This window comes from Dendrobates tinctorius, unplaced genomic scaffold (genome assembly GCF_039654945.1).
Source record: "Dendrobates tinctorius isolate UK_male_01 unplaced genomic scaffold, ASM3965494v1 ptg000160l, whole genome shotgun sequence".
NCBI lineage: Eukaryota > Metazoa > Chordata > Amphibia > Anura > Dendrobatidae > Dendrobates > Dendrobates tinctorius.
The window spans coordinates 20,031,678-20,059,268 of NW_027361827.1; the positions used below are offsets into that span (position 1 = coordinate 20,031,678).

General features: G+C 44.9%; 1 protein-coding gene across 1 annotated transcript in view; it reads left to right on the forward strand.

Annotated features, from left to right (window-relative positions):
* SUSD1 (sushi domain containing 1) overlaps positions 1-27,591 on the forward strand; it is a 488,868-nt gene that overhangs the window by 324,154 nt on the left and 137,123 nt on the right. Inside the window, exon 20 of the mRNA XM_073549625.1 lies at positions 1,506-1,752. Coding sequence (XP_073405726.1) covers positions 1,506-1,752 — 247 coding nt within the window. The remainder of the gene's footprint in view (positions 1-1,505; positions 1,753-27,591) is intronic.

A 27,591-nucleotide genomic window follows, 5' to 3' on the forward strand; every position in this document is an offset into this window, starting at 1 on the left:
TGTACAATTTTTAATACTCAGCAATCATCCTCTCCATGAATTGGTGGGTTGTGAGTGGTTGTCTCATCAGTATTTGGCACATGTGTTGCCACCATCTTTATTACATGGGTTTGCTGCATCCTCATAGTGCATTAGTTCTGAGACCTGGACAGGTAAATACTGCTGCCCTTTTTTTTTCCTGTGCGAATTTCTGCCATGGTTTGGGCAGCATTAATTGGGTGACAGGTTCCCTTTAAGTACCATGACAGCTAATGTAATGAGTATTTCTGTGATGCCGCGTTCACATGTTGAGTATTTGGTCAGTATTTTACCTCAGTGTTTGTAAGCCAAAACCTGGAGAAGAACAGTCAGAGGAAACGTATAATAGAAACACGTCACCACTTCTATATCTATCACCCATTCCTGGTTTTGGCCTAGAAAATACTGAGGTAAAATACTGACCATATACTCAACGTGTGAACGTGGCCTGAGGATAGGGGTTTCCTTGAATGGACCTCCTGAGTGTTCCATTTAGTCAACCCTGTAGACTGCATATGTAAGTCATAGGGAAAGTGTTAAATTCTTGATATCCACTCTGTAAGGCTACGGTCACACGTTCAGTATTTAGTCAGTATTTTACCTCAGTATCTGTAAGCCAAAACCAGCAGTGGGTGATAATACAGAAGTGGTGATGTGTTTCTATTATAATTTTCCTCTGAATGTTCCACTCCTGGTTTTGGCTTACTGATACCAAAGTAAAATTCTGACTAAATATTGAATACGTGAACGTGGCCTTAAGGGCAGAGACAGACAGCCATATAACTTGTACGAGAATCGCATCGCACTGCACGGACTGGCCGGCACCTCTCCTGACCTGAGCAAGACAGCGTGATGGATTACTATGCAGCTGTCAAGCTCAGGTCAGGAGAGGTGCCGGCCAGTATGAGGTTTACGATGTGATTCTCGCACGAGAAATACGGCAGTCTGTCTCTGCCCTAAGTCAGAGTATTAGAGTACCTAGCTGCCCATTCACTTAAATGAGCCCTGTATAAAGTTATATTTTCATGATTTTTTTGTGTGGTTTTGTTGCAACTGTGGCTGCCGTTCGGAAATATGTATGGCAAAAAAAATGCCAGGTGATACAGCATGTAGACCCAGAGCAATCAGTTGATTCTGGAATAATTGAGAGTGGGGGTAATTATCACTAATAACACTACTAAGGATATTAGAATAGGGGATAATGAGCACAATAGTGTATTTTTTTATTGCTTGACCATGAATATTCAGTGGTATTAAGACCAGCAAACCCTATACATATACTGTAGGTTTCAATAGCCATCCTGCTGCACACACTATTTAGTGATCAGCAGCTTTCTTTGTAACATTGTGTGCATAGCCTAAAATAATTTAATTACGGTAATACTGGTAATACTGGTGAAATCCAGTAATATTCAGTATCTGCTTGTAGCGTGTACAATGAAAAGCCAGGTAGTTTTACGACTTTACCCAATATTTCCCAATTTTAGTTCCTACCAGGTATTTGTGATCCAGTTGGTCCGAGGGTGCTCGTTCACCTGTGAGTCTTTGGAAGCTGTCACTTACTTTAATAATGCATCAAAGACCCAAGGATATGTCACCGCTGAGTTTTTTCCTGGAGATGTTCCGGACCACCTGGAATTCTCTGTGGGAGACAGACAATATTATGGAGAATTCTATAATGCTCCTCTAGAGAGAGGGAAGGATTACTGCATAATACTACGAACTATCGCAAAGGTAAGTCTAATGTAAAATAGGATTATGTTCTTTCAATATGTAGTATAGAGTTTATCAAATAATAATTGTATGCTAGTTATCATGTGTCTGTCACCAAATCACACAATACAAAATATATAAAAATATTGAATAGATTTCTTAGATTTGATGAAGCTGGTGTACTTACTTAGAAAATCTTTGTCTAAATGATTTTAAAACACTTAGGGCTCATTCACAAGAGAATATTACATGGATGTATGCTGGATATCGGACAGTACACTGACTGATGGGTTTCAATAGGCCAATTGAGATTACAGGTTTCTTTTTCTCACGAACCAAGTTGCCTGTGTGAAACAATGCCAGCATACACTATTCTCTTCTGTACAGCGGATGACAGTCACCTATTCAAAACTATGGAAGCAGAAAATACGAATACGATTTTTACTGACACATTGCCATTATTAACCTAGGAAACTGTATGTGATCATGTCCATTTTAAAATGATACATGTATAAATACAGATGTCACATGGATGTAAAACACGGATACACTGGTGCATGAATGACAATACAAATGAGTTTTATGAATGAAAATGCCGATTTCTCATATGCTTGTTTGACCACAGTCTTAAATTAAAATAAGCATTTTAGCAGACCAGATAGGGATGGTCTCTTAAAATCTTTGAGGTGTTACTGGGTGGGGAAACTTTCGTAGCAGGTCTTAAATCTGTTACAAGGATTTTCAAAGCAATATCTGTCATTGTGTCCTTCTTACAAGGGTGGTTCACCCGTTCCTGAGGAGCTACTACGTTAGCTACTCCTGCGGCAATGGCCCTAAGTGGGGGTCACCCAGTTTTCCCGCTAGGCTGCAAGTCCTTCTTACAAAGTCTATCAAGGAATGTTGAGCTTCTTGTGTTCGAACTGGACCCCTCCCCACCTGTTGGCTGACCGCTGTACCATGCATTATTGTTGGAAGAGACAAACTGGCTTACTCGTACCTTCTGTCCACCACCGCAAGGCATCTTCTTCCGGGTGGAGTCTCCTCAGGGGTTGCTTGACAGAAGACGGCTGTATCCCAGATCTGGGGAGAAGAGGGCTGGGCTCCAGATCTTGACTGGTGTCATCAGTTTTTTGTATCTTGACTGGTGCAGGTCTGGAATTCGGGCCTTGACTAGCGCAGTCTGGACTATAGTCTTGACCAGTATAGATCGAGTCCTTTGGTCTTGACCAGTGTTGTCAGGGCTCTGGATCAAATTCGGTGTCATCTAGATCCAATCTGCAAGTGGCCAGCACCCTGCTGGCACACAGTTCTTGTGCGTCTTCTCCTGTGCACGTCAACACCTTGGCACGAAAGCCCCCTGCGGTTTCGTGTACAGGTCTTTTATATCCAGGAATGTCATCATCCAATGCACCTGAATTGGCCCTGCAGTTGAATTTGTTCCCCTGCTATTCTTCCAATGTCGATTGGTTCCGCATGTTTCGTCCTGCCAGCAGATGGCAGTCTTTCCTCAGTAATGCCACATCATGCAGTGGCTCTTCAGGGGTACCATCGCTTCCTCTTACGATTGAAGCAGGAGGTATGAGACACCTAGTCCTGTAGTGCTAATCTCCTAATGATAAACACTGATTTTAATGAAACAGCAACACACAGCCTAGTAAGTGACACATAGCTGGAATCAGGCTCTCAGCCCCTACCAGGTGATTGCAAGACATCCCATTGATGACCTCTACCCCAGCAATCACATATTTAATTCTGCAGATTGGTGATAAATGTATTCAGTGGGAAAATCCCTTCAGCTCAACATTAGTGTTTTTTGGTGGTTGGAGAGGGTAAACATGTACATTTATCAGTCTAAACTGATTGACTATCCATATACACTAGTTAGGCATGGAAGATAAAAGATTGCATATGTGTGCCTTTTATTTATGCCTTTGCTCTACATTTCTTAATATATTAACTGTGAACTGAAAATATTGGCCACATGTCTTTTGATGTACCGTACATCAAGGCACAAGCAAAACACGAGCTAATTTTAAATGGAGGGTATAGGAGATACACTTAAAGGGAATCTGTCATCATATAAGATGCGGCCACCACCATCAGGGGTTTATCTACAGCATTCTGTAATGCTGTAGATATGCCCCCGATGTAACCTGAATGATAAAAAAGGAGTTATATTATACTCACCCAGGGGCGGTCCGGTGCGCTCTGGGTCCGATTGGTGTCGCGGTCCGGGTCCGGCGCCTCCCATCTTCTAGCGATGACGCCCTCTTCTTTGTTTCCCGTTGTGGTTCCTGCGCAGGTGTACTGCTCTGCCCTGTTGAGTGCAGAATAGAGTACTGCAGTGCAGAATAGAGTACTGCAGTGCGCAGGCGCCGAACCTCCCTGACCTTTCCCAGCGCCTGCGCACTGAAACCGCAGGGGGCTTTGGTGCCAAGGTATAGACGTGCACAGGAGAAGATGCAGCAAGATCCGACGGGAAGCAAAGAAGAGGACGTCATCGCTAGAAGATGGGTGACAGATTCTCTTTAATTCTACTTCATTCCTTGTCATTCTAACTGCTTTGTGCAATATTTGGCATGAATTTGCAATGTACAGACTAGAAAGCATGCTTATCTACCTATTCATTCTTCTGCCGGCCCATCCATCTATATCCATCCATTGGAATACCTGTCAAATATCCAGGTAGTTAGTAGTTATTGATGTTACTTCACTCTTAATTTAAATCAGATTTGCTAATACGCATTTATACCATTTTCTTCCTTGATATAATTGGTGTTTTACAAATAGGTAGACTTTTTTTTCTTGAAACTGTAAAACGTTTTCACAAATATTTGTTTTCTCTATGCTTTTCATGGCAAGAACTCATACTTTTTATAGTCTGTGGTTATTTGCATGCTCGTGTTTTTTGATGACCATGTGTCTGCAAAGGAATAATGTCCTTTTTTGGTCTTAATCACATTTGACGCTCACCCTTTCAAGTCTATGATAAATTCGGTATGCACACTGATGGCGTCCTAGTTGCATCTGTGAGCTCTCCGTTTTTCATGTTTGTTTGATAGCTTGAGAATCTTCTATCAGTTTGTTGCACATTTGCTAACCTGATGAAGCTCTGATGGTAAAAATGGACATACTGACCGATCATTCCTGAAAATCTGATGCAAAATACTGATGAAAAACAGACTAATGAATGAGGCCTTAGGGTAATGCCACACAGTTAGTGATGAGTGAACGTGCTCGCCATTGCTCGTTACTCGCCTGGGTATCACTGAGTATTTCCCGGATCACTCTGTGGGAACTCGGGTCTCCACCCAGCAATTTTGGCAGACTTTAGAGACCCAGTGACGGTGCCGGGATTGTCTGCCAGGCCATGAAAAGCTGCAGCCATCTTTCTTGTGGTCGTGCAGTAATTGGCTGGCCGCACAGCATCATCAGGGGTATAAGGGACCGGACGCTGCCCTGCTTGCCGCATTCAGCTCCGGATTGAGAGAATGTAGGGAGAGCGGCTGCCTTGATAGGGTCAGAATTTAAGCATTTCTCAGTTAGTGTGGGGTCTACCATCCTAAATACTCACATCCAGCTAAACCAACAGTCCTTGTAAGGACTATTTGTGAAGTATATGTGGCGCCCCTGAGGCTCAGACTCCGCAGAGGTACTGCACCTTCTCCTAAGGTGTAGTGCCCCACCAACTAGGTAAGTTGGGAACTCCTTTCCACACTCCAACACCTGCATCCCACACACAAGATAGTTCAGTAGTTCCGCCTAGCAGCTTCAGGCTGGGGGTAGCAGAGCACCCTTCATGGAACCCTGTTTCGTAACACGAGATGTGCTGGGAGGTGGGTGGCGTTAGTATAAAAGAAGGAGAAAGTAGAGAAGAGTAGGTCATTCTGTCAGAAGGTCAGTCTGGGGTGAGTCCCAGAGAAGTTCAGTTCTGAAGTTCAGTTTTGAGTTCAGTTTAGAAAGAGAGTGCTGCAGCTGCCTCAGTGATCTGAGCCAGCTGGCACGGGAAAGAGAAGAGAAAGAGAAGGATGTAGACCTGCAACCTCAGCTTCCATAAGAGACAAAAGGAACAGCGCGGAACGAAGGAGTCGAAGAACAGAGAGGAGTTGTGGATTGAGAGAGTACCCTGCCTATAGGTTCTCAGCGCAAGGCCGGGGCCCGGTCCCTGAGGTAGTATGGACACTTATGGTTCTGCAGCAGACACCGGTGGAGTAGTTGGCTGTAAATGCACTACTCCCATCCAAGACTTGGGACACAACAGCAACCGATTTGCGAGCTAGGACTCTGAGAAGAGTCCCCGATAGAGGCTACAGCTGTCTGTCATACAAGTAAGGTTCTAGGAACATCTGACAGGAGGAATTCCAGAGAACTACGGTACTGGAGCTCTTCACATTAAAAGGCGCAATAGAGGAATCGTTCAGGAAAGGCACATGTTGGCGGAGTGTTGGAGAGGAGAACCCTGACTTGCCCGGGAGGTTGATTGAGTCTCTACCCCGGAGGACACGGCATGGAGGCGGGCACCAGTGGGTACCATGAACTGTGAGTAAAGCTTTGAAACTACAAGCCCTGGTGTCCTCCATTCATTCGTCGCTAACACCTTCAGCACCGCTACATCTGGGTACCAGCATCTATACCATTCTGCGCCTTTCCTCAACCATTGCACCTACACTGCCCTGGGACTACAGCTCCACCTGTGTAGAGCTATACCATCTTTGCTGCACCACGCCATCAGTCCCAGCGGATCTGCATGCAGCGTTGGCTTACCATCTACCTTTGCCAAACACCACGGGTGGTGTCACGAACCATTCAATTAAACCTTAACACCATTAACCTCACCGCCATTGATATTGGGCGCCCAGGGCCGTGGACCCGGTCACCGCTGCTGTGACACATCCCCCTGACACCGGCCCGCTACCGAGTACCCCGCTACCCTGGGTGTGAGGGGCGACCCATATATAGCTTCCAGTGTTAGGCAGGCAGGGGAGTGTACGTTGCTGTATACACATGAGTGCAAGGTCTGCAGGCACTGTATGTGTGTATATAGAGAATTGCATATATCATATCTGTGCGTGCTGAAATTTTGGCAAGTTTACCACTCTTTTCTCTTTTGTGCCTGGCTATGAGTTTTGCTTCAATAAAGCAGAATTTAGGCCAAAAAAAATAAAAAGGCCACCCATTTTTTGGTGCAGTATCTTCGTGCCAGCTCTTACCTGTGCGTGATGAAATTTTGGCCAGTTTACGGCTTTTTTTCTCTTTTTTGCCTGGCTGTTAGTTTTGCTTCAATAAAGCAGTATTTAGGCCAAAAAAAAAATAAAAAGGCCACCCATTTTTTGGTGCAGTATCTTCGTGCCAGCTCTTACCTGTGCGTGGTGAAATTCTAGCCAGTTTACGGCCTTTTTTCTCTTTTTTGCCTGGCTGTTAGTTTTGCTTCAATAAAGCAGTATTTAGGCGAAAAAAAAATAAAAATGCCACCCATTTTTCCCATCTCCCATGATGGCACACATGAGAGAGGGGATCCGCCCAGTCAGGACAGGAACCCTACTGAAGATAAAAGGGCGGTACCTCTCCCTCGCTTCAGTTGGGTTTCCTGTCCTGACAGGGACCCGTGTGCTGAAGACAACGGTCACACGTACCTGCCCCTCTCCCATGCTGGCATGGAAGATCAGGCGGGCCCTGTGCGCTGTGTGATGGGAGAGGGAAGTGCCGTCCGCCGGTCACCCGAGGGCTCAGCATCCGAGCAGGCGTATGTGCAGCATGGCCCGGGGTCCAGAGGCTCTGCCGTGGCTGCCGCGCCGCCCTCCCCCCTCTGCCAGCGTCTGGATGCTCCAGGAGGTGGCCGCTTCCGGGTTGCGCCCATCTGACGTCACGCAAAAGGCTCGCTGGGAATGGGCGACGTCGGATCCAAGATGGCGGCGCCCATGAAGAAAAAAAAACAAACGCCGACCGGCAAATACTCATCCCGGAGGCATGGTGGGGGGGAGGGGCTGTCAATGGGCACCGGAGGGGGCGGAGAGTGCAGTGGATCCCTCTTAAAAAGAGGGATGACCACAGAAGACGCACTCATGCCCAAAACTTCACAATAGAAGTGGGGCAAGAAGAGCAGCAGCAGCAGCAGGAGCTCTCGCCAGATGCCTTGCCAAGCCACCAGCATACCAGGAGTAGCTGTTCGAGTGGTGGGAGCGGCAGTCGTAAACACGACCGACATGACTCTGCGACGTCCAGAAAAAACGTCACAAGTGCATCTGATGAGCCTCCGAGATCGGTACCCTTGATTGAGAGTGATGGTGAGTGATCTATGTGAATATCACCCTTATAGTAACGGGGTTCCATTTTTCTGTTTGATCAGTAGGGGTCGAGGAAGTCTAGCGGCAAAACAAAGAATAGAGAATGTGCCCTATGCAGAAACCCGCTGGCAGTTCAGTGGCAGAAAGATCTCTGCGCTGACTGTATAAACAAAACCATACGGGATGAGACCCCTGATTTCGTGACTAGCCTTAGGGCTATAATACAAGAGGAGGTGAAAGGCTCCCTAAAGGCAGCCCTCAAAAAGACAGATAGAAGAAGCCGCAAAAGGGATTCTGATTCAGAGGCCTAACTAGTGCAGGAAGGTCGGGAAAAATCCCTGTCCCCCTCCACCTCCTCTTCCTCTACTCAGTCCTCAGAATCCTCCTCAGGCAGCGATATAGGGGACCGTCCATGTTTCCCAACAGAGGACGTGGAAAAGCTGGTCAAAGCTGTCAGGTCTACAATGGGCCTTAAGGAGGAAAAGACGCCTAAGTCATTGGAGGATGTTATGTTTGGAGGGCTGGAGAAAACGAAAAAACGCACCTTCCCTGTAAATGATAAGATAAGGGCCTTAATTGACAGGGAATGGAAAAAAACGGAGAGGTGGGGTGCCTTACCTTCTACATCGAAAAGGAGGTACCCATTCGAACAAAAAGACTCAGAAACCTGGGAAAAAATCCCAAAAATTGATGGTGCTATAGCTAAATCCTCAAAAAAGGTATCCCTACCATTAGAGAACTCTGGCGTGCTGAAAGACCGGCTTGACAAAAAAGCAGATAGTTTCCTGAAACATATCTGGGAAGCATCAGCAGGTGGATTAAAACCAGCAATAACTGGTACTTGTACCGCCTGTGCCCTCATGGTCTGGCTGCAATAAATAGAGGACCAGATCAGGGATAAAGCTCCTAGAGACGAAATACTGTCTAATCTGACACTGATACATGGAGCAGCGGTTTTCCTAACGGATGCCTCGGCAGATTCCGCAAGATTAACAGCTAGAGCAGCGAGCTTGTCAAATGCGGCAAGACGAGCCCTGTGGCTTAAAGGGTGTCCGGGGGATTTGCCATCGAAACATAGACTGTGTTCCATTCCATGTGATGGCCAATTCCTCTTCGAGAAAAAACTAGAGGAAATTTTGGAGCATGCGGGGGACAGGAAGAAAAGTTTTCCCCGATTTCCGGGAGAACCCAAAAAGCAGCCTTTTCGGAGGAGAAGATTTAACAGGGGTCGTCCCCCGGGGGATAAGAAAAATTAGGACTTTAAAGAAAAGATTGGATTGGGCTATATGTTTAAAGGGCCCTCTACTTCGTCCTAAAAATCTCCCCAATTACATCAGGTCGGAGGTTGGGGGAAGGCTTTCTCTCTTGCTTTCCTCCTGAGCAAATATCTCCCCCAATACATGGGTCTTAAGCATAATCAAGGACGGTTTAAAAATAAAATTCACCCGTCCGCCCAGGCAAACCTTTATAATGACACCCCAAAAGAAAGCCCAAGAGCAACAACTGGCCCTGGAGACAGAAGTCTTGGGACTAGTGCAAAAACAAGTCCTACAGGAAGTCCCAGTTCAAGAAGAAGGAAGGGGGTTTTACTCCCCCTTTTTTTAATACAAGAATCAGACGGCTCTTGGAGGACCATAGTACATCTGAGGTGACTCAATCAGTGGGAAGACAACTGCTCCTTCAAAATAGTCAATCAATACGGCCACAAAAATCCTGTTCCAGCACTGCCTCATTGCAGTGATAGACTTAAAAGATGCCTACTATCATAACCCAATCCATCTAGAGTCCGTCCAGACCTACCGTGCGTGCGGCATCGCAACTGGAGACGCCAAGAGGAGCTGCAGACTGCAGCACAGCAAGAGACACTGCCGCTATTTGACAATGCCCGGTAGCAGGCGCACTATCGGACGCTAGCACTGTGGAGGATGCTATTGTGGCTTGTAGCTTGCCACTGGCTGGCGCTGACTCTAAACCTAAGTCCCTATACACACTCGTAATATCAGAGGGAGGGGATCTTAATGAGTCATTCGCAGGTTCATGCATCCATCATCATTCACACCGTAGCAACTAGAGACTATACTAGCACATGGCCGAGCGGCCATGCGAACCTTTTATAGCCTGGACCTTCCGGAGGCTTCCAGATCCCTGAAATGGACCAATCAGATCACGAGAAGGACCTGGGCATGTGACTCCAGATCTCCAATGGGAGAGCGTCTCGTGAGCATGCCCAGTAGAGCGACGGAGGGGCTTAGCCTCTGGAGCGATTTGCTGCTGAGTAGTCTGCATTGCTATTGCTGACCCAAAGGTGGCAGCAACAGCCAGACCCACAGAGCAGGTCTGGGCAGAACGTCTGGGATGCCGGGACTGCTGAGCAATCTCCTCTGCGGTCGATAGATAATGGGAGACCGCAGAATGTGAGGCTCTGGATTCCTGTTGAGCCGCTGCAGGAACCGGATGCCTAACACCTATTATATCAAAAAATCTAAAGTAGAACGTTGAAAAAGCTTCTAGACTTCCTGGGGGAACCTTTAGGGGATGTAGCTCCAGTGTGATCTATCCTAGAATTCCCACAGTCGGGGCTGCAACTCTGGTTAGCCACTAACACCCTCAAAGTCCAAGTCTCAGCTCTGGGGGCCCTATATAACTGCAACCTAGCATCCAATAGGTGGGTGTCCTGGTTCATAAAGTCCTGTAGTAGGTTGAGGTTGGTCATTATCCCAAAGATACCACCCTGGGATCTGAATCTAGTCTTAGAGGCTTTAACCAAAGATCCCTTTTAACCATTACAAGAGCTGTCACCAAAACTACTCACACTTAAAGCTGTATTACTAGTAGCCTTAACATCGGCCCATAGAGTGAGCGACCTATAAGCTCTGTCTATATGCCCTCCATATATGCAGATTTTGGATGACTGAGTGGTTCTAAGACCAGACCCGGCCTACCTCCCCAAGGTGGTCCTCAAGTTTCATAGGACTCAGGAGATCTCCTTGCCATCTTTCTGTAATAATCCTAGAAACCCTGGGGAGCAAAAGTTCCATACATTGGATGTAAAGAGGGCCATATTACAATATATGTCAATGATTAGTCAGTGGAGGAAAGATCAGTCCCTGTTTGTAGCCTTTCAGAGTAGTGGAAAAGGGTGCGGAGTAGCTAAAAGTACCATTGCCAGATGGATCAGGGAGGCCATTATGTTATCCTACTCTGCAAGTGGCGCTCCAGTTCCAGAAGGCATCAAGGCTCATTCCACCAGAGCCGTGTCTACCTCCTGGGCAAAGAAGGCTGAGGTATCGACTGAGCAGATTTGTAAAGCCGCTATTTGGTCCTCACCTTCAACCTTTTTTAAGCACTACCGACTTGATCTATCTTCCTCTACTGACCTAACCTTTGGAAGAAGGGTGCTACAAGCGGTGGTCCCTCCCTAAGGTGTCTTATTCTACAAAAGTCTCTCATGTGTGCCATCATGGGAGACGCGAAAACACCAAGGTTACTTACCGGTAGCCGTTTTTTCTGGAGCCCATGATGGCACCTGCATATTCCCCCCCTTATCACTCCTTTGGTGTGCACTGTAGTTTGGGTGCTTTTTTCCGTTAAATATAATGTGGTGATAGTTTTACTATGTGTACTAACCCGGGGGGCCTCTCATGCTCTGTAAACCAACTGAAGCGAGGGAGAGGTACCACCCTTTTATCTTCAGTAGGGTTCCCGTCCTGACTGGTCGGATCCCCTCTCTCATGTGTGTGGTCATGGGCTCCAGAAAAACCAGCTACCGGTAAGTAACCTTGGTGTTTTTGGTGCGGTATCTTCATGCCAGCTCTTCTCTGTGCATGGGGAAATTTTGGCCAGTTTACGGCTTTTTTCTCTTTTGTGCCTGGCTGTTAGTTTTGCTTCAATAAAGCAGTATTTAGGCCAAAAAAAATAAAAAAGCCACCCATTTTTTGGTGCGGTATCTTCATGATAGCTCTTATCTGTGCGTGGTGAAATTTTGGCCAGTTTACGTCTTTTTTCTCATTTTGCCTGGCTGTTAGTTTTGCTTCAATAAAGCAGTATTTAGGCCCCCCAAAAAAGGCCACCAATTCTTTGGTTCGGTATCTTCATGACAGCTCTTATCTGTGCGTGGTGAAATTTTGGCCAGTTTACGGCTTTTTTCTCTTTTGTGCCTGGCTGTTAGTTTTGTTTCAATAAAGCAGTATTTAGGCCCCCAAAAAAATAAAATAAAAAGGCCACCCATTTTTTGGTGCGGTATCTTCGTGCCAGCTCTTATCTGTGCGTGGTGAAATTTTGGCCAGTTTATGGCTTTTTTCTCTTTTGTGCCTGGCTGTTAGTTTTGCTTCAATAAAGCAATATTTAGGCCAAAAAAAGGCCACCCGTTTTTTGGTGCGGTTTCTTCGTGTCAGCTCTTATCTGTGCGTGATGAAATTTTGGCTAGTTTACGGCCTTTTTTCTCTTTTTTGCCTGGCTGTTAGTTTTGCTTCAATAAAGCAGTATTTAGGCCAAAAAAAAATAAAAAGGTCACACATTTTTTGGTGCGATATCTTTGTGCCAGCTCTTATCTGTGCATGGTGAAAGTTTGGCCAGTTTACGTTGGTTTCCTTTTTTTGGTCTGGCTTTCACAGTCATTATATTCAGCAGTCTTTTGTATCCAAAAAATAATAAAAAATTAATACAGTCTGTTATCTCAGGCTGAGGCCTGGTGTATCTGTGGTGGAAAATTGTTTGCTTTGTAGGCATACTTATCACATCTAATTTTTCTCCCAATAAATCCATTGGTATTGAGGTTTTGAAATATTTCAGAAGTTCATTTAAAATGGGCAAGGCAAAGGGCAATGGATGGGGAAGTGATGCTGATGGTGCATGCAGAGGACGAGGCCTTGGTCAAGCAGAAAGTGGACCACAGCAAAGACCCACATCAGCGTGCTCAACCTTCCTGTCCCAGTTTCTAGGGGCCCACACCACACCACTATTGAATCCAGAGCAGTGTAAAACGGTTGTTGGTTGGATAGCGGATAATACTTCCAGTCACTTAGCCACCACCACCATGTCTTCCACACGGTCAAGTCTGAGTAGCCGTGAGCGTTGACCGGATATTACTCACCCTGATCCTCCTTCCTCCCACCATGCAGAGTGCCCTGAGACAACTGATACCACACTCGGACACTCCGAAGAGCTGTTCAGTTATCCATTTGGAGATTCGTGCCTCTCGCCTGCTCCTCTTGAAGCGGGGCAAGATGATATTCCATGTAGCGATGCACAAATCTTTGAGCAGCCACGGTCACCTGAGGTGGATGATGATGAGACACAATTGCCGGAAAATCTGGAGGAGGAGCAGGGTGTGGATGTTGAAGATGAGGTAGTGGATGACATAGTGACTGACCCAACCTGGCAGGAGGACATGGAGAGTGAGGAAAGCAGCACACATGGGAAAGTGTTGTGAATTCTCTTTCTGGCCTCCCTCTGGTTATTACTGAAGGTAGTGGAGCTGGTCAGATTGACAGAGGGGTTGCGAGTTCTCTTTCTGGGCTCCCTCTGGTGGTTACTGGAGGTAGTGGAGCTGATCTGATTGACAGAGGCTTGCCACCTGATAATGAGGATGACGATTGGAGATCTGGGGTTTCAGATTTAAGACAGCCGACTCCCTCTATCCCTGCTGGTGATTTTCTTCCTGTGCCTTCAGAAGTCTGATGTCTCCTGCTCTGTCCCTGCAATGTTCAGCTAAGTGGTTAATTTGCTTTTCTATTTGCTTTTGATCTGGTTTTGTCTATCTCTGCTTTGTGCGGGTCAGCCAGCTCCGGCTGGGGCTGTGCTGAATCACCGCCCATATGTTACTGCTTGTGCCAGTTTGTTTTGTCCCCTGTTATATTGGTCTCTTTTTGCTTTGCTTTCAAAATATAACAGAGTGCTGATATAGTGGGGGCGAAGTCGTGCGACTTCAGTGTTTTTTGTGCATCCGACGGGTTGTACTTTTTGCAAGGTTTTTTGCGTGATTGCAGACAGTGTCTTTCCTTTCCTGTCCTGTCTAGTCAGTGTGGGCCCCATCATTTGCTCAGTCTATTTTCCTACCTGTGTTTGTGTTTTCATCTTGTCTCACCGACATATGTTTGGGGGCTATCTATTCCTTTGGGGTCTGCTCTGGGGCAGTTTAGATTTCCCCTTTCTTGCTTTAGGCGTAGTTAGCTCTCCAGCTGTGCCGAGGCATCTAGGATCATTGTAGGTACGCTCCACGGCTACTGCTGGTTGTGTGGATAGGATCAGGGGTCTGCAATCCACTTAGTTACCAACCTCTCTGGTTTTCTGTGGCTTAGCCGGGGCCTGCTATCCTCCTCGGTGACCCGTTCATAACAGGGAAGGAGGTATATCACCCCAACAGGCAGGAAGAAGCAGTGTGGTGGTCGCAGGCAGAACGCATGCATCCGTTCCCCGTAACACCAACAGGATGGAAGTGGCCATTCCTTCGGTTAGATCTTCCCGAGTCTAGTTATTTTTTAAAGACTCTGCTGATGACCCCAAACAGGCCATTTGCAGGACTTGCATTGCCCGCATCAGCAGGAGTAGCAAAACTACCAGCCTGACCACCACCATCATGATTAGGCACATGGCAGCAAAGCACGTGACTTTATGGGCCGAACCCCAGGCTCCAGGAACACTGTCTGCAGGTGACAACACTGCTTCTTCCAGTGTTTCGCGTCCAAACCAATCCCCAGTTCACTGTGCCTGTGAAGATGCCATGGGCCCTGCACCTGTTGTTGCCCACAGTCAACCAGCATTATCATCAAGCACGTCCACATCATTGTCCCAGCTCAGCTTTCAGTTGTCTGTAACCCAGTCATTGGAACGTAAGTGGAAATACGCAGCCAATGCCCCACAGGCCACAGTACTTAATTCACACATTTCTTGTCTGCTTGCTCTCGAAATGTTGCCTTATAGGCTCGTTGAGATGGAAGCTTTTCACAACCTGATGACTGTGGCCGTTCCAAGGTACTCGGTCCCCAGTCGCCACTATTTCTCCCATTGTGTCGTACCTGCATTACACCAGCACGTGTCCCACAACATTACCTGTGCCCTCAACAATGCTGTTACTGGGAAAGTCCACCTAACCACGGACACATGGACAAGTGCCTGTGGGCAGGGACGGTATATTTCACTGACGGAACACTGGGTTAATATAGTGGAAGCTGGGACCCTGCCGGACATCCTCCCCACGCCGAGGATTGAGGATTGCGGGCCCTACGTCAATCAGGGTTGCCCCCACAGTCTACAGCTCCTGCTCCTCATCCTCCTCCTCCTCTTCTTCAGCCTCCATCTCTGAAATGAACAATCAGTCTGAAGCTGGAAGTACTGCAGCACTGCCTCACCCAAGCGGCAGCAGGCTGTGCTGAAGTTAATCTGCATAGGTGACAAACTGCACAATGCAGAAGAGTTGTGGACAGCACTGAAAGAGCAGTCAGATATTTGGATGACACCGCAGAACCTACAGCCAGGCATGGTCGTGTGTGACAGTGGCCCGAACCTGGTGGTGGCTCTGAGGCAAGGTGAGCTCACACACGTACCTTGACTGGCTCATGTGCTTAACCTTGTGGTTCAACGTTTTCTCAAAAGCTACCCGGAGCTGCCGTATCCGCTAGTGAAAGTACACCGTCTGTCTGCCCATTTTAGAAAGTCAGCTATGGTTTCATCCGCACTTGCTGGACTTCAGCAGTGTTTACATCTTCCGGCTCACTGACTTGTGTGTGATGTACCCACGAGTTGGAACTCTACACTGCATATGTTGGAAAGGATTTGTGAGCAGAAGAGGGCAGTTATTGACTACCAGCATCAACAAGGCCGTCGATATTCAGTTGCGACTCCACACATAAGACCTCAGGAGTGGACATGGATGTCAGATATATGTACCATCCTCCAGAACTTTGAGGACTGCATCAAGATGGTGAGCGGCGATGACGCCATCATTAGCATCACCATCCCGCTTCTCAGCATTCTGAAAACCTCTCTTCTCACAATTAAAGATGATGCATTGCAGGCAGAGCATGAGGACATGGAGTAAGGAACCATACAGGGTGATTACACTCAGCCCAGCCTCATGTTGTCGCAATGTGGATTGGCAGACAATTAGGAAGATGAGGAGGAAGAACAGGAGCTACTTTCATGCACTATAGATGGTACTACAAGCACAGCTGTCATACCGTCTGCCCAGCGGGGATGGCCTGAGGACAGGGAGGAGGAGGATGAGGAGGAGGAGGATACCACGGTCTGTCACCTGTTGGTGAGGACACTGAAGTCTTGCCTGTTAGTAGTCTGGCACGCATGGCTGACTTTATGTTGCGCTGCGTTTCCCGTGACCCTCGCATTATAAAAATTTTCAGGGACACTCATTACTGGTTGGTGACACTTCTAGACCCACGCTATAAGGAAATCTTTCAATCTCTTCTTCCAGAGGCAGCGAGGTGTGCAAAAATGTTGCTGTACCAGAGGGCCCTTGTAGCGGAATCACTGAAAAAATTTCCATGTGAGAACCCTGGCAGCAGACATCAGAGTTTGTGTACTGCCAAGTAGTTGAGGTGAGAGAGGTAGAAGTCAAATCCAGCTCAGGCAGAGGAACAATGAAAAAGTTCTGGGATAGTTTTCTGAGACCCTCTCATCGTGCCGCCACAGAGGCAAGGGGTTGTGTCACAAGAAGTGCAATGTTTGGGAAGATGGTGAGGGAGTACCTTGCAGATCGTACAAACGTCCTCCGGGATTCCTCTGTGCCTTTTAATTATTGGGTATCCAAGTTGGACACGTGGCATGAACTGGCTCTCTATGCCTGGGAGGTCCTGGCCTGCCCTGCTGCTAGTGTTCTGTCAGAGCGGGTTTTTAGTGCTGCTGAAGGAATTATAACAGATAAGCGCATCCGCCTGTCAACTGACAATGCTGACAGGCTGACTCTTATAAAAATGAACAAGGGCTGGATTGGCCAAGGCATCTGTACACCATTGAATGAAATCATCAAAAAATAACCTCAAATTAATTTTTTTGTTGGTTGTGGAGGTGTATTCTTATGCACCTCTTCACAATCACTCATGATTATCCGCTTCCTGATTGGGTCTGTTTGGTGTTATCCTCCTCCTTATCCTCATCCTCATCATCTACAACCAGCAGAACACCAGGGTCAACGTATTCCATGATGCAAAAGTCACTATATTTTTATTTTTATCCCTGTCTCTGAGCTGTTGCTAGGGACAAACATATATCGTTGGACACATTATGGCTTAATATCTATGAGCCTGTGTTCACCCCTCCCTTTTGTTATTTTCTTTCATAGGTGGATTCACATTTTTAATTTATTTGTTTGATTTCAGTCTGATTTCTCATTATGTCTCCTCATTCTCCACCACTAGATCACCAGAGTTAACATGTTCTGGGCTGCTACAGGCAGTCATATGTTTGGCAAGGGTGTCTCTGATGCCCATATTATACTTTTAAAATATATGTACCCCCCATGGGGAAATGTTTGTCAGCCCATGCACTGCGTGTATGGGCATTACAAGTCTAGGAGACCTGCTCCTTTACATTAGGCCTAGGTTTTCATAAGGTCTTCATCAGTGTCTCCTCATTCTCCGCCACAAGATCACCAGGGTTAACGTTTTCTGTGCTACCAAAGGCAGTCCAATTTCTGGCAAGGGTGTCTATGATGCCCATAGTATACTTTTTAAAAATGTGTACCCCCTCATGGGGAAATGTTTGTCAGCCCATGCACTGCATGTATGGATGTTCTAAGTCTAGGAGACATGCTTCTTTACATTGGGCCTAGTTTTTACTGAGGCCTTCATCAATGTCTCCTCATTCTCCGCCACAAGATTACCAGGCTTAACGTCTTCTGTGCTGCCAATGGCAGTCAAATTTTTGACAATGGTGTCTATGATGCCTATAGTATACTTTTTAAAAATGTGTACTCCCATGGGGAAATGTTTGTCAGCCCATGCACTGCGTGTATCGGTGTTACAAGTCTAGCCCTCCGTCAGGCGCAATATAGATTCTCCTCAGTTCATGCGCAATGTGCCTGACAAGCACAGGTCAGAAAACCACCTATAGTAGCTACATATTTCAATTTCAGGACTATAGAAGTAGTCAGTGACCTTCATAGGAATGTATTAAAAGAGATTACACCAAATCAGATGCAAAAAAAAACATTTATTAACCATAAACTTATTAAAACTAAAAGTACCACTTTTCGGTAGTACCGCCAAATAGGCTCCAGTTATCTTTACTTAACTATTGCTTAAATATAAAATTATGGAAAAAAACTTAAAGGATATTGCACTTAGATGTTACTTAATTATTTTCTACTCATCTTCAGTGGTTTCAATTGCAGCAGAAGCAGCACAGGTACACTTAGAAAAGCAAGGCTGGCAGACGAAAGTTGCATGGGAAAGGCAGATTGATTCTTTACATATTTTGCAGTCATATTTAGAAAGCCTTCTGAAACCAAATACAAATGAGCAGGTAGTACAACTGCGTCTTTTAGAAGGTGGTAGAGTCGGTGTTTGTTCTGGAACGTCCTTGGGACGATATCTCTTCAACCGGTGTTGCAGGGCAAGGGGCATTCCAACCGTCTTTGTACTTCTAAGGCCGGTTTCACATTAGCGCTTTTTCAGCGCGCGCACGGCCGGGGGTAGCTCCGCCCCCGAGCCGGCTCTCTGCCCGGCGTGCCCGCCCCTTGCTTGTAGCGCCGCCTACTAGCGGACAGCGGCGCCTGCGATCGGCGCACCCTATCTTTAGCATAGGGTGCGCAGATCGTGCGCAGGCCGTGCGCTAGTTGCGCTTTGACCTGCGCTGCGCACTTTTGACGGTGCGCCGTGCGCGCCAAAATCCGAAAAGTTTGATTTTGGCGCGCACGGCGCACCGTCAAAAGTGCGCAGCGCAGGTCAAAGCGCAACTAGCGCACGGCCTGCGCACGATCTGCGCACCCTATGCTAAAGATATGGTGCGCCGATCGCAGGCGCCGCTGTCCGCTAGTAGGCGGCGCTACAAGCAAGGGGCGGGCACGCCGGGCAGAGAGCCGGCTCGGGGGCGGAGCTACCCCCGGCCGTGCGCGCGCTGAAAAAGCGCTAATGTGAAACCGGCCTTAGGCTTAGCTCTCCACTCACCAGTTCATTAGCCAATTGTTTTAGGTACATTCTTCTGCGCATTTGTTTAAGTTCATTACCGAGGTAAATTACTTGTGAGTTGATGCCACCCACATTCAGCATTGTAAAGAAGATTACCATCGGCCAGCGTTTGGTAAATCTAAATCCTCTAAATCCTCAGTTACTGCTGGTTCTTCCTCATCATCTTCTAACAAAAAATCTTCATTTCTTCTAAATGAAGGGGTTTAGATGAATCATACTGTTTTCTGGCCATTGCAGCAGAAAATCTGAAGCAAGAGAGAAAGAGTATGTGTTAGGGTGCAATGTGCCTTAGAAGCCACCCTCCTTTTGTCTAAGAAAACAGTACTTATGTACACTAACTTAGCATTAATCCTTCATAAAACAAGCTAAATACACAATCGTGATGAATAAAAAAAGAAAATACTAACCTTTCAATTTGTGTTGAAATCAGGCGCAATGTGCCTGAGAAGCCAAAGTGTTGATATCTGCTCATTAGAAGGTCTGCTGAGTCACTGTGATATCAGGTTTCACAGAGCCTGTAGAGTCAGGAGATAACTAGGAGGGGTGGGGTTTTCTGATAAGTGGGCAAGGAGAGAGAAGTGAAACTAATTACTGTGTGCCTGTCAGATCTATTGCGCCTGACGGAGGGCTAGGAGAACCGCTCCTTTACATTGGGCCTAATTTTTACTGAGACCTTCATCATTGTCTCCTCCTTGTCTGCCACTAGATAACCAGGGTTAACGTGTTCTGTGCTGCTACAGGCAGTCCAGTTTTTGGCAAGGGTGTCTATGATGCCCATAGTATATTTTAAAAAAATGTAGCCCCCATGGGGAAATGTTTTCACAGCCCATACACTTAGGGTATGGGAATTACAAGTCTAGGAGACCCACTCCTTTGTAATGGGAATTTTGTTTTAGGAGGCCCTCCTCCACGTTTCGTCCAAGGGTCAAGGCGGCCCTTGCATTTAATGCATAAGGAAACTGTATGGCAGGACCAACTGAAGACTGTGAAGTGGGTTTTCATGTAGTCTTACAGTATCTGGGTTCAAAAGTATATTGGGGTGCATATGACTTGATAGCAGGGCAGACCTTCCATTCAATGCAACATTTTTTTCCAGAGGCCCTCCTGTACCTCTCGTGAAAGAGGTATTGGGGTGCGTTGTAATTCTTGACAGCCCAGCCACTCACTGCATAGGCAATAACAGCATAAGAGACCCACTGTTTAATAATGGCCCTTTAAGCAGATTAATATCGCCTAAAGCCCCTCTAAATATAGGCTTTGTGACTTTAAGAGTCCCTCCTTCAGAAAAGAAACAAGATGTGTCTCCTTATGTGTCACAGACCACATGGCCAGCTAGGGTTGTTAAATGTTACAATGACATTTCCCAGTGAACGCATTAGTATTGGGTGAAAGCAATGTTAAAGTTGAAAAACGCTTCAAAAACGCGACGTCTGAACATAGCCCAAGTGGGGGAGGAACATTTTGGTCTGGGGTTATTTATTTTGCCTTATATACAAGTTATTAACCTGGAAAGGATGTACCTTAACATATTTCCAAGCAAAATCCATTTTGGTTTTGTTTTGGTATGTTTTTTGGTGCACCGGTAAAAATGGCATGAAACTCTGAAAACATTGTTTAAAGCTGTGAATGCGAGGAGTGCTTCCAGGGGTGATCCCCATGATGTCCCCATGTAATTTGAGCAGTGTTTCCATCATTTTCAGACAGTTTTAGAGCCTAAAAGGACCCACGGGGGGATCGCGGTAAAAAATGCTCGGGTCTCCCATAGACTTACATTGGGCTCGTTGTTCTGTCCGAGTACCCGAGTATTACAATTTGCCCAACCAGAGCAACGAGCACCTGAGCATTTTAGTGCTCGCCCATCACTTATCATCAGTGTTAGAAATGCCACATGGTAGATTAATTGACCACAAATGACCAAGCTTTGTCAGAAATCATTCAGAGAATGCATCTGTCTATGGTTAGCATGCTGTGTTCCTTAGCCAGAGCTGGCTGCTTCAGCACATTCATTTATAAAATTGTTTAATTAAACAGGGCGTGTATTAGATATCAACATGTGCTGATAAAACAATTGGTATTTCTCAGAATCCAAAACAACTATTCCCCCAAATAATTGTTTACAATACAGCTCTGGATTTGATAGCTTTTTTAGAGTTATGTAATTATTTTATTATTTATATGTGCACTTTTCTTTTTATTTAAATATTTCTTTTAATTGAAAAATCTAGCACTATTATATTACTGAATATGCTGTCCCACAAATTCTGAATTCCCCTATGATCCTCACAGTGGATGAAGAATAAAATGAAATTTATGTTTTCAAGAGTATTTAGTGTGATTTTATTTTGTTTTGTTTTTTTTTTCTTATTAATGAAATTCTATCTGAGCGTTATGATATTTTATATCCCGATTACTTAAAGATTATAAATACAAATCAAATTGTTTCTTGTAGTCTGTGTAATGTCGAAGATATGGTAAAGCTAATTTTCTACTGCAGTGTTGCCCATGATGCCGACTTTACGGTTCACTGTAGATAAACAGCATTCATCATCATGTGCAATACTGTATCTCTATAGCAGCTTTGAGCAATGTCAGTGACAGGTCTCTATGCATTGTTATACAACTGGTATTTTGGGCTTAACTATGTAGTAGTCTCAGGGTCTGGACCCTTGGGGAACCAAAACGTTCCTCTGCCACACACACTAGTAGTATAAGTGGCACTTAATGGTGCAGTACACAATTTAAGGAACTTCAAGTGGTGACTTTGATGCCCAACTCTGTTTCTCGTGGTCATATAGTATGTGCAAGATATAATGGAATCTATATTTATACCATATGGCTCAAAGTATGAAGATAGTTCCCCTAATTATTGACTTCTGGTGTTTCAACCACAACCATTGTAAACAGGTGCATACAATACAGTACACAGCCATGGAATCTCTATGGACAAAAGTTGATAGCAAGCACACCTTTGGCATGTCAGAACAGTTTAGTGAACCTTCACATCTTTTTGTTTTGCTTCTGTCTCCACCTCCTCTTCCCTGATTAACAATTACAGTTGTGGCCAAACGTATTGACACCCCTGCAATTCTGTCAGATAATACTCCATTTCTTCCTGAAAATGATTGCAAACACAAATTCTTTGTTATTATTATCTTCATTTAATTTGTCTTAAATGAAAAAACACAAAAAGAATTGTCCTAAAGCCAAATTGGATATAATTCCACACCAAACATAAAAAAGAGGGTGGACAAAAGTATTGGCACTGTTCGAAAAATCATGTGATGCTTCTCTAATTTGTGCAATTAACAGCACCTGTAACTTACCTGTGGCACCTAACAGGTGTTGGCAATAACTAAATCACACTTGCAGCCAGTTGACATGGATTAAAGTTGACTCAACCTCTGTCCTGTGTCCTTGTGTGTACCACATTGAGCATGGAGAAAAGAAAGAAGACAAAAGAACTGTCTGAGGACTTGAGAAACCAAATTGTTAGTAAGCATCTCAAGGCTACAAGTCCATCTCCAAAGACCTGAATGTTCCTGTGTCTACCATGCACAGTGTCATCAAGAAGTTTAAAGCCCATGACACTGTGGCTAACCTCCCTAAATGTGGACGAAAAAGAAAAATTGACAAGAGATTTCAACGCAAGATTGTGCGGATGTTGGATAAAGAACCTCGACTAAGATCCAAACAAGTTCAAGCTGCCCTGCAGTCCGAGGGTACAACAGTGTCAACCCGTACTATCCATCGGCGTCTGAATGAAAAGGGACTGTCTGGTAGGAGACCCAGGAAAACCCCACTTCTTACCCCGACACATAAAAAAGCCAGGCTGGAGTTTGCCAAAACTTACCTGAAAAAGCCTAAAACGTTTTGGAAGAATGTTCTCTGGTCAGATGAGACAAAAGTAGAGCTTTTTGGCAAAGGCATCAACATAGAGTTTACAGGAGAAAAAAAGAGGCATTCAAAGAAAAAAACACGGTCCCTACAGTCAAACATGGCGGAGGTTCCCTGATGTTTTGGGGTTGCTTTGCTGCCTCTGGCACTGGACTGCTTGACTGTGTGCATGGCATTATGAAGTCTGAAGACTACCAACAAATTTTGCAGCATAATGTAGGGCCCAGTGTGAGAAAGCTGGGTCTCCCTCAGAGGTCATGGGTCTTCCAGCAGGACAATGACCCAAAACACACTTCAAAAAGCACTAGAAAATGGTTTGAGAGAAAGCACTGGAGACTTCTAAGGTGGCCAGCAATGAGTCCAGACCTGAATCCCATAGAACACCTGTGGAGAGATCTAAAAATGGCAGTTTGGAGAAGGCACCCTTCAAATATCTGGGACCTGGAGCAGTTTGCCAAAGAAGAATGGTCTAAAATTCCAGCAGAGCATTGTAAGAAACTCATTGATGGTTACCGGAAGTGGTTGGTCGCAGTTATTTTGGCTAAAGGTTGTGCAACCAAAGATTAGACTGAGGATGCCAATACTTTTGTCTGGCCCATTTTTGGAGTTTTGTGTGAAATAATCAATGTTTTGCTCTTTGCTTCATTCTCTTTTGTGTTTTTTCATTTAAGACAAATTAAATGAAGATAATAATACCAAAGAGTATTATCAGACAGAATTGCAGGGGTGTCAATACTTTTGGCCAAAACTGTAACTGATCACACCAAGCTCTTGTGCTTGGTATGAATAGCCATTTTGTGCTGACAGACTTACTTTAAACATTACACTAATATAAAATAAAGTGATACCTTTGTCAAAACTCACTTATTGATATGTCTAATCTGCTGAAGTAGAAGTAAATATGAGAGATGAAGCCACAAGAGTTGTGTAGAGAAGACCATCATGAAATGGTTTTCTGTTGTCAAGCATCACCATAGACATAACTCCAATATACTTGTACATGATCATCTAACGTTGGCAGTAACTGCCAATTTGGGCGTAATTCAACTATACTTTTATATTACCGTCTTCATAAACTAAGACTCTGATTTTGAAGACTGGCTTCTGACACCCCAGTCTTAAAGAGAACCTGTCAGCAGGATTTAACCCTATAAACTAAAGGCATGGACATAATGGCGCTGTGATGCTGATTAAAATGATACCCGATGTAAAGGGATCCACTCAGTGGCTGCTGAATATTCACCTTATGAAATTTTCAGAAAATTACGTGTTGTGTGCTTCAGGGCGGGACCTGAGGGCAGGGTTTTCTCCTCGGTCACCGTCCCCCTTACAGCCTCCTCTGTTTCTTGTGTAGGTCACTGATTATTCAGTGACCTGCCTCATTTTTAAAATTCTGTACCGCCATCATTGTGTGGGCAGCATGTGCGCAGTGGGAGCCAGCATCCTGTTTGCAGGACTTCAATAAAATGCCGCCAGAGGTGGCACATGTGCAGATCGAGATTTCGGCTCTGAACTGAGCTGAAATATCGGACTGCACATGTGCCGCCTCCGGTGCCATTTTATTGAAGTCCTGCACACAGGACGCCAACTCCCACTGCTCACATGCTGCCCACACAATGATGGCGGCACGGACTGTAAAAAAGGAGGTAGGTCACTGAATAATCTGTGACCTGCACAAGAAACAGAGGAGGTTGGTGTGGGGCTGAGAATGAGAAGACCCTGCCCCCACGTACCGCCCCAAAGCACACTGGAGAACAGAAGACATCATTTTCTGAAAATTTCCCAAGGTGAGTATTCATCAGCCACTGAGCGGGATCCCTTTACATCAGGTATCATTTTACTCAGCATCACAGTGTCATTATAGCCATGCCTTTAAATTAGGACAGGTTCTCTTTAATGAAGGGGCATCTCACAGTAAGAGGCACCTAATTCAATAAGGGCCATACGTCAGTTAATAAATAGGAGCATCTTACAAGTGTTATGCACCACTGCCAGTAATCTTACTCCAATCAGTGACTAGAATAAGATTTCTGGAGTAAAGTATGCCACACCCTCATCACTCCCATAGTCCGCCATACTTTGCAGAGCTGGCTGGGACTGGTGTGAATATGCCAGAAACTTCTGCACAATTTGTGTGACACTTCAATATGTGCAAAATTTTAGTGACTTAAAGTGTATTACAAAATTTGATATATAACTTTGATATATTTACCTGTTATGAATGGGAAACTGAGGAGGAAAAAAAGACAACAAGCTAAGTCTCAGAAATCCAGAGAAGTTGGTAACTATGCAGATTGCAGATCCCTGATCTTACCCGCACAACTAGCAGCAGTCGTGGAGCGTTCCTACGTTGGTCCTAGACGCCTCTCCACAACTGGAGAACTACATAAGCCTAAAGCAGGAAAAGAGGAAAACTAACTGCCCCAGAGCAGACCCCAAAGGAAAGACAGCCCCCACATGTATTGACTGTGAAAAAAGATGAAAATACAAATGAAGGCAGGAAAATAGGCTGAGCAAACGATGGGGCCTGGCTAACTAAAAAGGACAGAAAAGGAAAGACACTGTCTGCAATCTGCCCAAAAAACCTACAAAAATATTGTCCAACACTTCTGATAGCAAAATTAACCCTGAAGTCACTAGACTTCTAAACCTATATCAGCACTCTGAAATATTCTGAGACAGAGCAATAAAGAGGCCAATCTAATAAGGGACAAAAAGCAGATTGACAAATACTGATTAATAGGAGTGGAATTTCAGCATAGCCCCAGCAGGGGCAGGCTGATTACACAAAAAACTTAAATGACCAACAAGCGCAAGTGTGAACATTAGCAAAAAACAAACTTAACTTGAGAAGACTGGAAGAGAGCTGAAGTCGAGGACCTGAGAAGCAGACTGAATCACCAGCACCCGGATAGGGCGTCGGCTGTCTTATATCCAGTCTGATACTCCAGAGATCCAATCGTTATCTTCCTCATCAGGTGGCAGATCACTACCACTTAAACCAACCGCACTGCCTCCTGTCACCACCAAAGGGAGAACGGAAGGGGAACTCTCAACTGGTGGAGCAGAAAATGAGTTCATGACATTTATCCCTTAGTCTTTCACTAGGGACAGCATACATTATATTGTACGTTCTGGATTTTTTCCTTTGTACAGTCTGGTAATCAAATTTGATACCTTCTAGGAATACTGAAGTAAATAATTACATGAACTGTCAAAGAGAAAAACTCATAAAATATATACTTTTTATTGTGAAGTTACTCAAAAAGCATATCTTGCCCAGTTTTTCTGAATAGATCACATACTTGTCTTACATTAGCCTCTAACCTACATGATTATTAATAATTGAAGAGATGATAAATCAATGTACAACCCATGAAGATGGAAACTTTATTTTCATGTAGCTGCTTGGGCCACAATGACAAGATGAAAAACATTTAGCCTAATCTAATTAAAAACATCTATATATCAATAAACGGAAATATTTAAAACAATTATCCTCAGGCCATAGTGACCTCTCATCTTATCATTATGTCCTATCGTTTATCTTTGCTTTAATTCTTTATTAGAATTCATTGCCTAAGCCATCTGCAAAATATAAACTGTTCATTAGTTTCCTGCAGAGTTGAATTGTAAAGCGAGCGGCAGCAAATCCAGTACATGACTTGCCAGATGCTCATAGTGAAGAGAGGGATGAATGTTATGATTTTGCAAAACTATGGGCAGATTATAGTTACAATGGTTCTGTATAAGCAATATAAAAAAAAGTTGAAATTTCTTTCCTGGGTAACGTCTCTATTTGCGGAGAGTGACATGCCACTGAAAAAACTTATAGGCCATGCATTGCTCACCTGGAAACTATAATCTGCAAACTGCCTCTTCAGAGAGGAAGAGGACTTGAACTCTAGTTCCACCTATTGGAAGTAGCCTGGCTCTTCCCACTTGCCCTGTAATGGAGACAAGTAGGTTTCATATTTGTGGGCTTGATGTCACCTTTGTATTGTCCGGTGGCATCATGCCCATGGCTTAGTAATGGAGAAGCATCTATAAGACACCTATCCATTACTAATCCTATAGTCACATGGTAAGTAAAGACACATCCAGAATAAAGTCCTTAATTTGAAAAAAAAAACAAAAAACACTTTTAAAATTTTACTTCTATGCATTCCCATTTGTTTGATGAAAAAAATCATTTTATTTTACCGCTTTGTCTATACAAGCAGTGTTTCTAAAAAAATTGTGTTTCTGTAAAATTTGTATACTCTGCAGCCATGTTTTTGGGGGTAGTGTGTCTAAAATAAAATTCTACTCTGCAGCTGTCTCTTTCCCATTTGTGGGCTGAAAAAAATATTTTATTCTAACCGTTTTGTCAATACGAGTAGTGTGTCTAAAAGCAATTCTAGCATGCAGCCGAAAACATTCTTTTATTCTTCCGCTATGTCTCTATTAGCAGTGTGTCTAAAAAAATCTATTCTGCAGATGTCTTTTTGAGTAGCGTGCCCCCCAAAAAAATTCTACTGTACAGCTGTATCTGTATGAGA